Here is a 14,998-nt window from a genome sequence, read left to right on the forward strand (position 1 = left end):
GTGTTTAGGCAGTGGTTCTCCTGTTTGACTCTTTGATTTGATTCCATTCTGTTTTGCAGTAACAGGAACACTGTTTAATGTTGGTTTGAGGTGGAAATAGTAATTAATGTGGGCGGGGCTTGTTCTTGAAAAATCGGTTTATTCTTTTGACCATAGAGAATTCTGTCTGGCAGATGGAGAGGGCTCATGTAATCGCACGTGTGTGTGTGGGCGTGTGTGTGTGTATTTCCATGTCTGTCTGTCTGTCTGTCTGTCTGTGCATGCATATGTATGTATGTGCATGCATGAGTGAGTGATTTTTCTTATGCTCTGGATTTGTAAACTGTAGCTTCAGTTGAACCTAAGGCTGCTCAGTGGATGCCAGCATGTCTCTGGATCTGTGAAATCAGTTTGTTTACGGATCTCAACTTCTAAGAACAGAGGGCCATTTAACGAGAAGGAAAGAATTTTAATCTGATTCACTTATTCATTTATGTGACTGACGTATTACGTTTCCTCATTCATGCTGTAATGATCTTTGGACGAAATGAGAGGCCGTGTCTTGCGAATAATCCCTGGATCTTCGTGCAAACACCAGCATGCATCTGCTCCAGGACATGGGTGCAAATGTTGAAGTCTCCTCGTCCAAGCAGCTCCCTGTTGAGCACAACAAAGTCCGCAATTGTGCAGTATTATGATACAATCTTGACAAATGTTAAGACAAAAATTTTCTTGTCATTTAATTTTAGATCAGAGAGGATTATTCACAGTTTGTTGAATACGGTTTCAGTTGTATTCTCAGAATGCAGCCATTGTGCATTGAACATTTAGAACCCCCCCCAAAGTTCAGCTGTGAGAAAACAGCATTGCAGGCCTTCGTGACCTCTTCCTGACCTCTGTGTTGCGACTCACTGATTTTAGATGTTTATACATTTACTTTCTGGCTAATTTTTTGACCATTCAGCCTTTGGTTTCCTCAACAAAGTGAATTCTAGGCAGTGTACTCTCCTCTGAATTTCTTATCATTTATTGAGTTCTCATTTACATGGTGCCTGAAAATGAGCCAACTGCGGATTGGAAAATGGGTACTCTGTTTTCTCTGTTGCCATCTCCGTTTATGTGCTTGCTTGATATTCTGTCTTTAGCCATGCCACTTTATTAATATTCATAATTTGGCTTGTAATTACACAGAATTTTGGGTGTTTTGCACACTGAGCTAACTATTGGTTTTGAAAATGTAACATCTGCGTCGAGTAAATGGATTGTGTGTATGTTTGTGTGTGTGTGTGTGTGTGTGTGTGTGTGCGCATTTGTGTATGTGTGTGCAGTGGAACAGTAATGGATAATGAAAGGGCAGGGTTGAGTGGTACCCACAGACTCTACTGTTTGTGAAAAACACAGCCCCACCCTTTTAGCTACAACTGTATTTCCCTCACTGTTTACTGGGCAGAGGCTAGAGGAGTGGAGTTTTGGCGGAAGACATTGCCTCCATTCTGTGCGTGTGCATATGAGAGACAGAGAGACTAAGACCTTTCTTGAGGAAGTATCCTGTTCCAGTGCTGCTGTGCACTCAAACCCTTAACTGGTCCAGGGCACACCCCCCTTCTAATAAAGAAAGCAGCAAACCCCCCCCCCCCCCAATATGATAGTTTTATGCCCCCTCATATGTTTATTTAAAGTTTTGTTTTTTATGTTCTTGTCTGATTGGTTTATTTTTACGAAGGACACACATGCACACATCGGGTGTTTTTGTTCCTGCATGAGGTTTGGCTGTAGGAGCTGGTCATGTGACTGAGTTCAGGGGTTACTGTTGAATCCCAGGCTGGGATTATCTGCATCACCTGGTAATTGTGTTGCTGGTGCTGATCCAGAACCCAGAAGAGCAGTCGCAGATTCCCTTTTGTAGCTCACAGTGCAATTGTCCTCCATCCTTTTCCATAATGTGACTGGTTGACTGGATGGCAGTGCTTATTGAGACATAATTGCTAAAGGTTAGCGTTGTCCACAGTGTCAAATCCTGACAATCTGCTGAGAAGCTGCATTTTTTTTAAATAGCCTTGATTTAAACAGCTAAGTTGATTGAGGGCATGTTCTTTCTTAAAGCAACAGCCCGGCAAAGAGGCTAAATTCAGACAAATTTACATGTTGAAAACATATGAAGGACACAATATACACGCAACATGTCCAGAGGACATACACAACCTTAAAAAACAAACCGTGTTGCTTGCTGAGGATACCATTATCAAGTTATAGGCGTTATGGGAAGTACTCACACTTTATGGTGGTCAAATGACCCCTGAGCTAGTGTCCCCTTTTTCAAGTTCAGTTTTGAATGCAGAAGACCGAGTGTATGAGGACTTGTGTTCTGGGGTCAGTCTCTGTCGGTGTCGTATGGGACAGCTTGGAGACGGAGCTATTTGGCTGCCGGTGGGGGGGGGGGGCAGGGGGTACTGAGGGTTTAAAAGAATGCGATCCCCTCTCTGTGTCCTGATCTGCTGATGCAGAAGCGATGCTTCTGAAGTCGGCATTCACTGAAGCGCCGTTGCTTAGACGACATCGCCGCAACGGCGCAGCTAATCAAACATGTGAAGGGGTCGTGGGGGGTGGGGGCGGGGGCGGGGGCGGGGGCGGTACTGGGCCCCTGCCTTGGCCCCTGCCTGCCGGCCTCCCTGGTGTTGCTCTCCCATGGTTATCGTCATGTGTTCGTTCCATGGATTCCTTCCACGTGAAATGTTCCCATATATCCTTAGGTGAGGGAGGCTGCGCTGGTTCACACCTTCGTGTCTTTGTGGAATGTTTGTATCAGTTTTAGTGTTCTGATTTATTCCAGCCAGTCCGGCTTTTTAAACAGTGCTGCGAACAGGCATGGCCTCCCAGACCGGTCCTGGTGTTCTCTGCTGAGTCTTAGCAGAGCTTAGTTAGTTGTGAGAAAGTGAGACAGCCTTTTTAAACCTTGCCATTTTAATCTGTGCCGTTGTTGCTGCTGCAGTAGCTGCTTCACTCTGGAGACGCACAGTACAGAGTGTCAAAGGAACGTACATTTTAGACACCTGTTTAAACACATGCACATGGACATACACACGTACACGGACACACATGCACACACACACACGTGCACACACACACACTTACTCACACGTGCACATTCCCTGTTGATGGTGGTGTACAGATGAATGGCATCACAGGATATTGTACCTCCAAGTCTATGATGCTGTTCCCTGTCCCCACCCCCGAAATGTGTCCCCTGCAGCTCTGATTGGGTGGAGATCCTGGAGCCCCGCTCCCGGGAGCGCATGTACATCAACCTGTCCACGGGGGAGTGCGGCTGGGCCCCGCCCGCCAACGTGCCCGTCCGCCAGTCCGACGGCAACCAGTGGTGGGAGCTCTTCGACACCCACAACGGCCGCTTCTACTACTACAACTCGGCCAGCCGGCAGACGGTGTGGCACCGGCCGCGGAACTGCGACGTCGTGCCGCTGGCCCGGCTGCAGGCCCGGAAACGCAGCTCCGAGTCCCAGCTCCATGGCAACGCCGGCCTCCCCCCCCCGGACACGGCGCCCAGCGAGAGGCGCTGCAAGTCCCTCCCCCGGTGCAGCCACCCCCCCCTCCCCCCGCCGCTGGATCCGGAGGGGGGCGGGAGAGACGCCTCTGCTAAGGCCCGGTCCGACAGTATGGAGAGCAGGGGCGGCAGAAAGGATGTTCTCAGGTAAAATGCGTGAAAATAAATATATTTTCTTTTTTTAAAATAATATTTCTAGTGTGAAGCGTAGAAAGAGTTTGAGTTCTGAGCTCAAGCAGTTAGAGACGAGGCGCTACCCTAAAAACATATTTCAGAAGGTGCTGAAGAACGATCAATGTGTGGAATATTTTTTTGCACCTAGCGTGAAGTGTAGGCCGTGTCATTTACCCTTATGCTCAACATGAACGGTGATATTTTAAATATCCGACCCTGTGTGGATCAAAATTTCAGTTCACATCAGCTTTAGCCAATCTAACGATTGGTACTCATCTATATAAGAACGAAAAACCCTCAAAGTAATTGATTGCTTTTTTTTTTTTGGTGAAAGTGAAGATTTTTTCAGTAGGATCGTCACCATATGAAATAAACTTGAATATCATGCAGTGATTCTGTGGAGTAAGAGTTGCATCAGTATCAGTAGAACATTGAGATCTACTGATAGTTTTATATATAGTAGCTTGTGTGGGATATTTCGCTGTGGCTGCCTGCTTTTTGGGAAAATGACATGGCACATCCACATTGCTGGCTGGGTGTGACTGGAAAACATTGAGAGAAATCATATCCACACATTGGCAGCACTTTCAAACCAATAATTTATGTATGTGGGTTTTTAAAAATGTGGGTTGTTTATTGGAGTTTGAAATTGTCCCTCACAGTATATAATAATTCCTATAAAGAACGTGTTATGAATATCCAGATTTACAGCGTTTCTGTCTCTGCCCATTACCCTTCCATATGTCTTTGAGGTGTTGCACAACCACACTCTCTGCTTTCCATCCTCCTCAGGAAGCAGGTGACTTGTTCAGTAGCTCTGAAATATTCTAACTGAAAGCACAACGCCGCGTTAATGCGAGAGGGCCATGCGCGATGTTTCCGGTTTCCGCGCCAGCGCGGCCCGTAGTCGGGAAGGCAGCTAGACGGTGTTCATGGCACGATCGCGGCATTCGAGCCATCTTTCTTAACCGCACGGCAGAAATACGCTGTTTACCCTGGCAGCCAGCCGATTTTTTTTTTGTGTTGTAGATGTGATTTATGAAATGTTTTCATCTGCCGTGCTGTGTCTTTCTCCTTAACTCTGCCTTAATTAGGGAAGCGTGTGTGTAAGTTTGAGAGGGATATTGATCCTGCAGAGTGAGTCAGGTTCAGTTCTCTTTTATGAAGTAGTCTTGACAGCCCATGTAAGGCTGGAAGGTCGACACCCCCATTTCCCAGCACTCCTTTCAGGAAGGAAAATATCAGGTGACAGGCTGTAGCTTCTGAAGTTGGACCCTTGGTACTTTTCCCCATTCTTGGACCAAAGTGTTGTGACTTGGAGACCAGAGTTTCGAGTGTAGGGATGGCATTGCGGAGAAAATCTTGAACAACCTTTCCCCTTTATTATCATTATTGTTTTCATTATGTATTTATCTAACAGACATTTTTGTTCTGGGCAGCTTACAAGGCCATCATGGTGATATGCATTAAATGCACATCACAGGAACAACATGACCAAGATAACTAAGTACAGAACGCCCAGTAGATAGAGAGCCAATGGCTCCAACTGAAAAATACTGCACTGCTGACGATAAGCATACAGCTATAATTTAACTCGCGTACGTATGTCATGTTAATCGTGCTTATGGTCTAATTGGCTATGTGAGCAGTGTACCTAATAACTGATGCCAAGAAATCAGTATGGGGTTTGATTAGTCATACCTGATAAAAATCACTCTGAAGGAATTTCTATGGCCATACAGAGCCTTAAAACAGCCGATTATGTCTCTGAAGAAAAAAAGTTGAAAGTTGAAAACACGTCCCTCCTTCCTCAGGACTGTTGGCAGTAATTTCGGGTGTCTGTTTTCATGTTGAACATGTACTGGAACCGTCCTATGAAGGCCTCGTTAGAATAGGGCTGCCGTCCTGACGAGGTGAGGGACGGTCTCCCCCTTGTTTTCGTATCCCCGCTGAAGTGTGGAGACGCCCCTTTGTTCGGTCATTAGGGCCCTCACATTCTGTCCAAAACAATTAGCAGCTGCGTTGGGCTTGAGCCGAATAGGGTCACCCCAAAACCCGAGGCTCTGGTGGCTTTGTCTGCGGCACCCCCCCGCCCGCAACATAGAGCGTCTGGACATGGAGAAACAAGGCCACACATTGTGACCATACTGAGCCACTAAACCACTCGAACATTTCATTGTTATACATCTCTTCAACACAGTGAAACCTTCCAGATAAATGTGGATGAATTTTGCATAAAACCAGTGTATTTATCACCTTTATTATGTTTTTAATATATCATTTATTTTCTTTTTTATTTTTTTGTTGTTGTTTTTCTGCTCAGATTTAAGCTGCTTGACCTAGAGGATTAAAAAAGGAAAATCATGTCTTGTCTCTTGTTTTTACTGGTAATACCTTCTGGAAGGAAAAATAAAATCTTTTGTTTTGGTAGCTTTATTAACAATATTGACAAAAAAAAAGTCCACTGCAATCCCCTATTATTCAAGACGACAACGTTTCGTTACTTATTTAAGCAAATTAGACTTCTCTCGAAGTTTTCCAAATATCAGTGACAGCCCATGTTGTATTTTGAATATTTGTTGACTACCTGATCTCATGTCACAGGAATTCCACCGTTTTTGAAGGCTGGAAAATGCTTTGAATATCCCCTAATTATAGCTTTCTGTGTCCGTCATATGCTATTTGTGTGGTGTTTGTGCATCCAAGAGAGAATCTGATTGGCTCTGGATTATAATGGGGACGCTTAACCTATACTCCTCTTTGCTTCCACTTAACCTCACTTCCCTTGAGAGATTCCTCTGTGTGTTAAGGATTACGCTTCAGTCACTCTTTAAATGTCTTGTACCCCAAATGCTTGGATTTGGGAGTGAAAATCTCAGGCTTGGCTGGAGCATGATTATTACGGGTCAATGGGTCGCCAGGGTGACTCGTGGTGGGGGTGGGTTCACAGTAGGTCCTTTGTCCCATTGGTTGACCTCATTTGGAAGCCTGTGGGGTAGGGTGAGGGTGGTAGGAGTCTACTAGGGTAATGAGCTCATCATAGGAAGGGGATGGGGGCAAATTTGATGTCAGCCCTGTTAGGCATTGGTGCCTGTGGGTCACCTGCCAACCCTGCGGGACAGGCAGTATTTGACCTCTTACAAGGTGGGAGACGGGATAGTACACTATAAGTGTTGGGTTTCTCGTAGGGATGGGGGCAATTTGTCTGTAGTTCAGTTAAGTGTAGCCCTGGTCTTTCTGCTTCTCTGAATTAGCCACTGTCTTTGCACAGCAGGCAATGGAGAAACTGAGACCATCGACATACAGGAGATGGGCGAATCTGTTTTGGAAAATGTCTAAACAAAATCTGTTTGTTTAACAGAACCTGAAAATACATGGATGGTAGTTGCTCTCTAGTTTTTGTTCTACTTTATCTTTACGTCAATGACATAAACCAACCAATCTCTTGTTGTATTGGCATTGTCATCTTTGAACTCATCATTGAATTTGCTATATTGTTTTTCTTTTTTTCAAGCTGATTGTGTTACTTCACAGCTTCATTCGCATCACTCTCTTGCTTCCACAGTCGATACTATAACCTTAAATAGGGAATGTGTGATTTTGTGATTTTACCGTTTTAATCACTGATATATGAAAGATTATTTATACAGTATCATGGGATGTTGTAAATGCCCATACAATACTAGGTGGAACTGGGATGTATGAATAGCTGTATGAATTATTCCGTAGGATTGTCTGTCCTTGGTCATGAGGTCTGTGTACTACATGGAAACTGAGAATCGTTTGATTTATGGCTGAATGCTTTCAGGTGGGCGTTAGGGGCGTTCGTGACACCGTTTGTGTAACTGTATTATTTATCTTTATAAGGGCGGTAATGGAGCTCCTTCAGAGCGTATGCTGTGGGTGAATGGCAGTGTTACCACCCCCGAAAAAAGACTGGGGTTGTGGGTTTTTGTGTGTGCGCGTCTGTCTTGTGTATTAGTGTAGTGTCACGGTTAAGGAAATACATGTTGAACTCAGAGGTTGCAGATTTTGTAGATATATTTATTGATTTAAATGGGAAAAAAAATATCCTGAAGGCCTTCTAGCCTCTCTGAATAAAGCACATAAGAACATTAATAAAGAGTCATCTCTGAGATCTTTCCTGTAGTCTTAATTTCCTCTTCCTGTCTCTATCGGGAGGGAAGTTATGAGTAGGATCTTTTTTTTTTTTTTCTTGACTCCCAGGGGTGAAAATGGCCTTCATTTCCAAATCCCCCCAGCTCAACTGTGACTCAGTCTCGTGCTTTTACTGACTGATACTCCAGGAAGAACATGCACGGCTGAATTATGTTTGGCAGCCTCTCCTCAACCCCCGCCAGCCCCCCCCCAACCCCCCCCCCCCCTCCGCACCCTGCAGTGAGTGCAGTGAGGAGCTGTGGTCAGGGGTTCAAGATCAGGGCTGCCTGGCGCAGATTCAAGTCGCCTGACTGCTAACTTTGTTTGGCCATTCAGATGAAGATTGAGTCGCAGAGGGATGTGCAGAGTGTAGCCTGATTGTTTATTGAAGTTTGGAACCCCTGAAAAGGCTTTTGAATCGTAATTGTGTGTGTTTTCTCAGAGCCTAATCCTATGTACACATATAGATTCTTTTTTATGTCCATTTAAGGAAATGCCCTTTCATGCGGTATTATAAACCACAATCAAGTCATCTTCCTTTTTTGTTTGTGGCCACTAGCAAAAATCATATTTCCCCCTGGAATGCAGCCTGACAAACACCGTATGGTCCTTTAATTGTATAGCATTATATTAAAAAGAAATCAGAATACAGTATGTGTACCTTACTGAACCCGTGTTCAGCAGTTGTCTACGATCATGAAAATGCACTTCTTGTACGTCGCTTTGGATAAAAGCGTCTGCCAAATGAATGTAATGTAATGTAATGTTTCAGTGAATATCCACCTACATGCAATTCATTTTTTAAAGAGAACATTTTGTGAGCTAAAATTTAAGGCATTAAATTGCCGAAAACTGAAAGGACCATGAATCTGTTGCACTGAAGTCATTTGATCTTTACCTGCGTGTTGTTTTGTTTCTACACTTGACCCCTGGGGTCAAGAATTATCTTGAGTGAAGAATTCGAAACTCGCTTCAAATTCCCTCTGCAGTATTTTCCCATGACAGTCCCTTTTTAAGACTCTCCTCCCTCTCTCCTTCACTCCCTCTTTCTTCTTCACTTCATCTAACCATTTACTTCTCTTCCTCCCTCAGATTGTTTTCTGACACTTGTTCTTGGTTTAGCTTTTAAGCTGCTTCCCCTTTCGCCCAGGCCGTGAGACCTTATATAATGTGACTCATTTATTTTCTTCTCCTCAGTGTGAAGGGGGGCACTTTGAGGTAAAAATATTTTCAGGGTTTGTTTCAGACAGTTTTGTTTGTCAGATACAGGGATATGCAGGATCATTTTTCCTGGTCTTTGACATTGCTACCGATAAAAAAGGGTTATGTCAAGATCGTAAGCCTGAACTATAATATAATAAAATGAATAGGTTTTTAACCACTTGGGCGATGTTGAAATCCGAAGTGGTGTATTTTAATCTTTAAACAACCATTTAACAGTGTTTAATTCCTGACATAATTATTAAATTATGTTTTGAAATTTTGGCAAAAGTAGCTTGCTTTAGGGTATACTGACAGCACCCCAGATGAGAATAGAACCCACATCATTTTGAGTTACAAGCCCAGTTCCCAAAATATTATACTTCACTGCTGCCCTAGTACATACTGTAACAAATCCCTCAAAGTATTCTTTTATAATCTGCCTCTGGGATCATAGTAACAGCTCTGGTGCTCTGAAGTGGAACACACTTTGTTAAGTAGAAGTGTTCTAACCCCCCTCATTTAACAGCACACCATTCGCTCTCATGACCTTTGAACTCTGAATGTGTGTAAGACAGGGACACTATCTCCAGTGCCGAGTTAAGATTGTGTGAGTAATTTTACAGCGCGTTATATGACTTACTGTTACAGTATCTGGAGTGGGCTTGTCCAGTAATACATTCCTCAAAACATAAGGCGCAAAGTCTATAGAGAGCTGAGCCTGATTTAAGCACTAGGTGCTTCAACAGCACAGCATTCGCATGCATATTTGTATGCTCGGACACATTCCAGCACACACAGCTTGTTCCCATGTCTCGCTTTTGCGGGTGAGTAGACTGAAGCCCTCCCTTTTGCAAACATAACACAACATAGCGAAAGAAGCCATTTCTTTTTAAAAAAAATGTATTTCTTTATTTACTGGACTCTTCTTGAACCATTCACGGGCACAAGAATGGCAGGGTTTCAAATGAGACTGTAGAGCGGGGGATCCTGACAGCCACACGTTTGGATTTCCGCCCCCCCCCCCCCCCCCTTTGAGCAGTATCTGGGTGGGGGGGGGGGGGGGGGTCGTGACCTGAACGGTCTGGCTGACAAAGTCATGGCTAATCTGCTATCTGTCAGTCGCAGGAATCTTCATGGAGAAGCTCTTAGGCAGGAAGTCTGACATGACACTTTCACTGGAGTGAGCTCATCCTGTAGGGAAGGAGAACCCATTTTGTTTTTACCAAAGGACATTGAAATTTGTGCTCCTCTTCCCAGCTCAGAGGATGAAATCGTTCTCTTAACCCACATTGCGGTTTCTGGGTTTGCTTTTTTCACTGAATAGGTGGCCAGTGGTCTACATAACCTTAAATAAATAGCTAATAGCTATAGTTGAATAGCTTGGTGAACTAGTAACAAGTACTTCCTTTTTTACATTATTTTTCTTGTTCCATGGAACACTAGGCAATAATTGTGTGTTTTTTCTTCCCCTCTTTTTCCTCTGCAATTTGGAATGCCCGGTCATCTCCAGAGGACAATGCTTATTGCAGCCTCCACTGTTTATTCAGGGGAAGGCAGATGGAGCGCTTGCTCCCCTGTGCAGCATGTGAGGCTAGCCGCCGCTTCTGATCACACCGCAGTCGAGCGCTCACGCAGTGGCGGAGGGAGACGCTGCATGTGCGAGTGCGGTCTCTGCTTCCTGATGAGGCCCTGTCATCACAGCCGACTGAAACGCTCCCGTCCCCGGGCGACACTAGAGCCAGTTGTGTGACATTTTCTGTGACGGCCTCTGCCTGTTTCCATATGAAGTCACAGTAACTGTCTCTTCATGTTGCGTGTGTGATCTATGCTGTGTGCTTCCAGAAAAATAATTTGTTAGATTTTTTTTTTTTTTTGCATGAGAATGCAAAACTGAGCTGATAAAAAGGCCAAAAAATTTTCCATAATTTGGGGACCCCTGTTGCAGAGCTAATATGCTGGCATGTTACACTCTCTCCAGTCTTGTGACTATGGCTGTAACTATGAATAATGAATTGTTTGGCTAGCATGAGCTGGAGCCAAAACTGGCTGACCCAGTATAGCACAGTGGCTTCTTCATTGTGTTACCCTGAAGGAAAACAGGATGCATGCCCTCTCTGCTAATCCGCTTTTTACATGGAGACGGGAGAAAACAAATTCCCAAACAAAGACTGGAATAAAATATAAATAACTCCAGATTCAACGTGACAATTTCTTTCCACATGCGTTAATTCGCTAACGTTGCGGGTGACGTTTGGTCAACTTGACCTTCTGTAAGATTCGCGATTGTATTACCGGCGTGAGCTCATGATGTCACGGCCCAAATCAAGATGGCTGCCTGGACATCATCTGCGTTCCAAGGCTCGTTCGAAGAAAAAAAATCTTCTGCCGATGGCGCTTCGTTCAGCCTCTGGTTATTTTCTGTCATCAGTGGTGCCATTTTCCATTCTGACTTCTGTGTTTATCTCAGTTTTTAGCAGACATGCCGAAGGCAAAGATATAGTTATGCAACTTCTGTAGTCAAATACCAAAATTTGGATATCAAGGCGGGGAGGGCACTTTTAAATTAGAACACCAGTCTTTCCAAAGATCGAGCTTATGTTGTTTAAGTGGCATATTTAATATTTTTTATGAGATGGCAGAAACTGGCTGTTTTATTCTTCTCTCATTCGATACTTCACAGTGTTAAGAAAATTATACATGTGGCTAGCTTTTCTCATTCCTATGATTTAAAGTAGAAATGCTTAGTAATGTTCTAGCTCGTATTGGTATTTTTTATGTTTTTGATAGTGGGCAGGGAGGGGACTTAGCTACATGCATTTAATGTATGTAGCTATTGTTTGTTTTTACTTGCGTGATATTGTTTTTTGTTGAAAGAACGTGTATAAAAAAAACTAACGTGAACACTACATTGGTATTTCCTGTTTGTGCTGTGGAGAAACAACCTTTAAACTCTATTAGGACTTCCCCTAGGGCCCCAACAGTCGTATGCTGGAGTATTGGACAATTGTGAACTTATTTGTCCCCACAAGAAGCTTTCATCTATGTATGGATTTCTCATTATTTCTTGAACATACCTGTGTTATGTTGTGTGTATGTGTCTGTGTATAAATCTTTCTTCCCACTGAGCCCCTCTCTATTCTTGGTCAGGGGTTCTCAACCATGATCCTGGTGGGTCACAGTGTCTGCTGGTTTTTGTTTTCTCTTAAAATCCACAACACATTTAGACAAAAGAAACCAGGAAAGATTAATTAATTGTGTAATCAGCAGCTTCGATAGATAAATTAAGTGCTGAGTAACAACAAACAAGAAAAGACAAACCAGCAGACCCTGCAGCTCTCTTGGGCTCAGGGCTGAGAGCCAATATTCAGAATCTCTCTTTATTAGCACCTTATTTATGTGTATATCCTTATCCAGGTGCCTGTGTGTTTATTCATTTAAGTCTTGTGCTGGGATTGCAAGAAACATCATTATGGATGGTTCTGTTCCTCCCCGCCGCCCTTGCTTAGCTGCTTGACTAACTCTGTGCTATAACTCTGCTTTACAACTGGAGGTATGAGGGCAGAAACTCCAGCCTTGGACTCACAGCCATCGTGAACAGTGTGTGTTCATGTTTCAGTTCTCCTTTTTAATGGAGCAGTTTAAGTAAAGTGGAGCTTTTTTTAAATGAGTCTGCCAGACTGATGGTACAGTGGTGTTCCTCTGGGTCGGGGGGGGGGGGGGGGGGGGCCTGGGGGCTCTCCACTCACCACGCTTCAGCCATGTTTACTCTGTCAACGACAGGCGCTATTAGGAGTTTGATAAGAGTGTTGGTAAATGGACCTGTGAGATTTGGGTGGGTCTGTAATGTGTGCGCAGCGGGAGATGGGGGTGGGGTGGGGTGGGGTGGGGGGGGGGGGAGAGGAAGCACTTGGTGGGACAGGAGCTCAGTCCTCAAGGGTACTGCCACTGCATTGTTTCACATGTTGAAATTTAGCACGGAGGGGCTGAGCTTCAGTGGAAGGGGGGTGACGGGGGCCCCATTCCTGCTACTGTAACTCAGAGAGCTGACCCTGCCCACACATTTCCTCTGCCACCTCCTCCTCAACTTCACTTTTCATGTTGGTAGCAGCCTTGCGCATTATTTCTTGAGTTACTGGATGGTGATGGTTAACAAAGTGTTATAAAGGAAAGTTATAACATTTTTTCCAAAGTCTTCTTGTGTTTATTTTATGGAAAAGGACCAGGTCATTTGAGTATTATCTGTCCACTTCTGGGGGGTAAGATAAATTTATTTTTATCATTTTTTATGAGAGCTCCTAAGGTGTGGCAGGGACATGTGTTCTACTGTGGGATATAGCCTACCTTCTGAAAGTGGTAGTGCTCTCATCTCACCTCTGTTTTTTTTAGAGAGATACACCCCCATCCCCACTCTCTCCCACTCTTTATCCCTCTCTTTATGATTCTCTGTATGGCTGTGTTGAGGCTGTGTTGAGAGCACATTTCAGTGTTCGGTTGGGTTCATGTGAATCGTTTAGATTTTCAGACCTGGGTGTTTGTGGAAGGGGCTTCTGAGGAGATAATGAGGGGAATGTGGAGTGGTTTCTGTAGTTGGGGGGGATCAGCCAGGGAGAAGAGCGTGTGAACAGGTTAACGGCAGTTACGTTTCCATGGCGTTTGTGTTTTTACTTGGTGTGAAATAAGCCAGGGTCTTTCGACAGTGAAAAGAGCCTAGTGGCTAGTGTTTCAATTGGGGTGAGGGGTGTGAGAGTGTGAGAGTGTGAGAGTGTGTGCGAGTGTGCGTGTGTGCGAGTGTGCGAGTGTGTGTGTGTGTGTGTGTGTTTATATCGGGGTGGGGGGGTGTTGTTTATAGAAGTGAAAGGTACATTTCATTTCCATGATGTACAGCCACATCTTAAGCGCCGTTCACATGGGACTAACATAACTTTGGCACCTTGAGATGTTTTATTGCGATCAGTCTTTAGGTCAGAGGTTTCAACCTGTTTTTTTACAGCTCAAATAAACTACTTATTTTCTGTTTTTTCTTCAGGACCATATGAAATAGTTTCTTCTACTGAACAACCTGATGTGCCTCTGCTTAGTCAAAATGTATTTACTGAAATGTGAATGTGAACTGCTACACACCAGTAACCTGTAGAAACCGGGTATGATAAAATTAGGCCGAACAGTGGAAATTGATACGTGTCTCAGAAGCATTTTTTTTTAATTTTACTGGATTCTTTTAAAGTGTCTTGCTCCACAAATAAACACTCTCTGGACTTCACTGTGAAATGGTGTTTGGTGATGATTTTTTGGTGGCAAAAAGGCAGTAATCTGGGGGATGATTTTACTTCACATTGGTCTATGACTGACAGCTTCTGTCAGCTTGGAATTTCTGTAGGTGTTTATGCCTGCTGTTCCTGAGAAATGAAATCACTTATGATTAAAAAGCTGAACGGTTACAGGTCTGAATTGCACATAGCTTTCTTTTTGAACTGTTTCAGGGACAGTTTTTGTGTCACAAGTAGTGTGCTTTTGAATGGCTGTAGTGGGCTGTGCCGAATAGAAGCATTACAGGAGAGACTGTTTTGTGGGTCAGTTTGTACCACGCAAAATAAATGTCCCACTTACCAGCAGTGCTATGTATAGACTTCGTAGCCTTAAAAAAGGGAGCAAAGACACTTCGGAAGGACATTGAGCTGAAATTTTTGACTGTGATAAAAAAAAAAAAATGAGGAAGATTGCTAAAGGGGTTTGGATACCAGACCTGCATTCTATTTGTCGTGGGCTTCTGTTTGGTTTCATGGTCATCCATAAAAGATAAAGAATTTTTGTTTACATGTGTGCGACATAGCTCAGGAGGTAAGAGCTGTTGTCTGGCAGTCGGAGGGTTGCCAGTTCAATCCTCCGCCCTGGGCTTGTCGAAGTGTCCCTGAGCAAGACGCCTAA

General features: G+C 44.0%; 1 protein-coding gene across 2 annotated transcripts in view; it reads left to right on the forward strand.

Moving 5' to 3' along the window:
• LOC118211465 (rho GTPase-activating protein 39-like) overlaps positions 1-14,998 on the forward strand; it is a 39,348-nt gene that overhangs the window by 7,328 nt on the left and 17,022 nt on the right. The window contains exon 2 of one of the 2 annotated variants that reach the window (XM_035388689.1): positions 3,230-3,685. In XM_035388689.1, coding sequence (XP_035244580.1) covers positions 3,230-3,685 — 456 coding nt within the window. Of the gene's footprint in view, positions 1-3,229; positions 3,686-13,173; positions 13,330-14,998 lie in introns of those variants that run through there. The other variant, XM_035388690.1, reaches the window with a different exon arrangement.

This window comes from Anguilla anguilla, chromosome 13 (assembly GCF_013347855.1).
Source record: "Anguilla anguilla isolate fAngAng1 chromosome 13, fAngAng1.pri, whole genome shotgun sequence".
Classification (NCBI taxonomy): domain Eukaryota; kingdom Metazoa; phylum Chordata; class Actinopteri; order Anguilliformes; family Anguillidae; genus Anguilla; species Anguilla anguilla.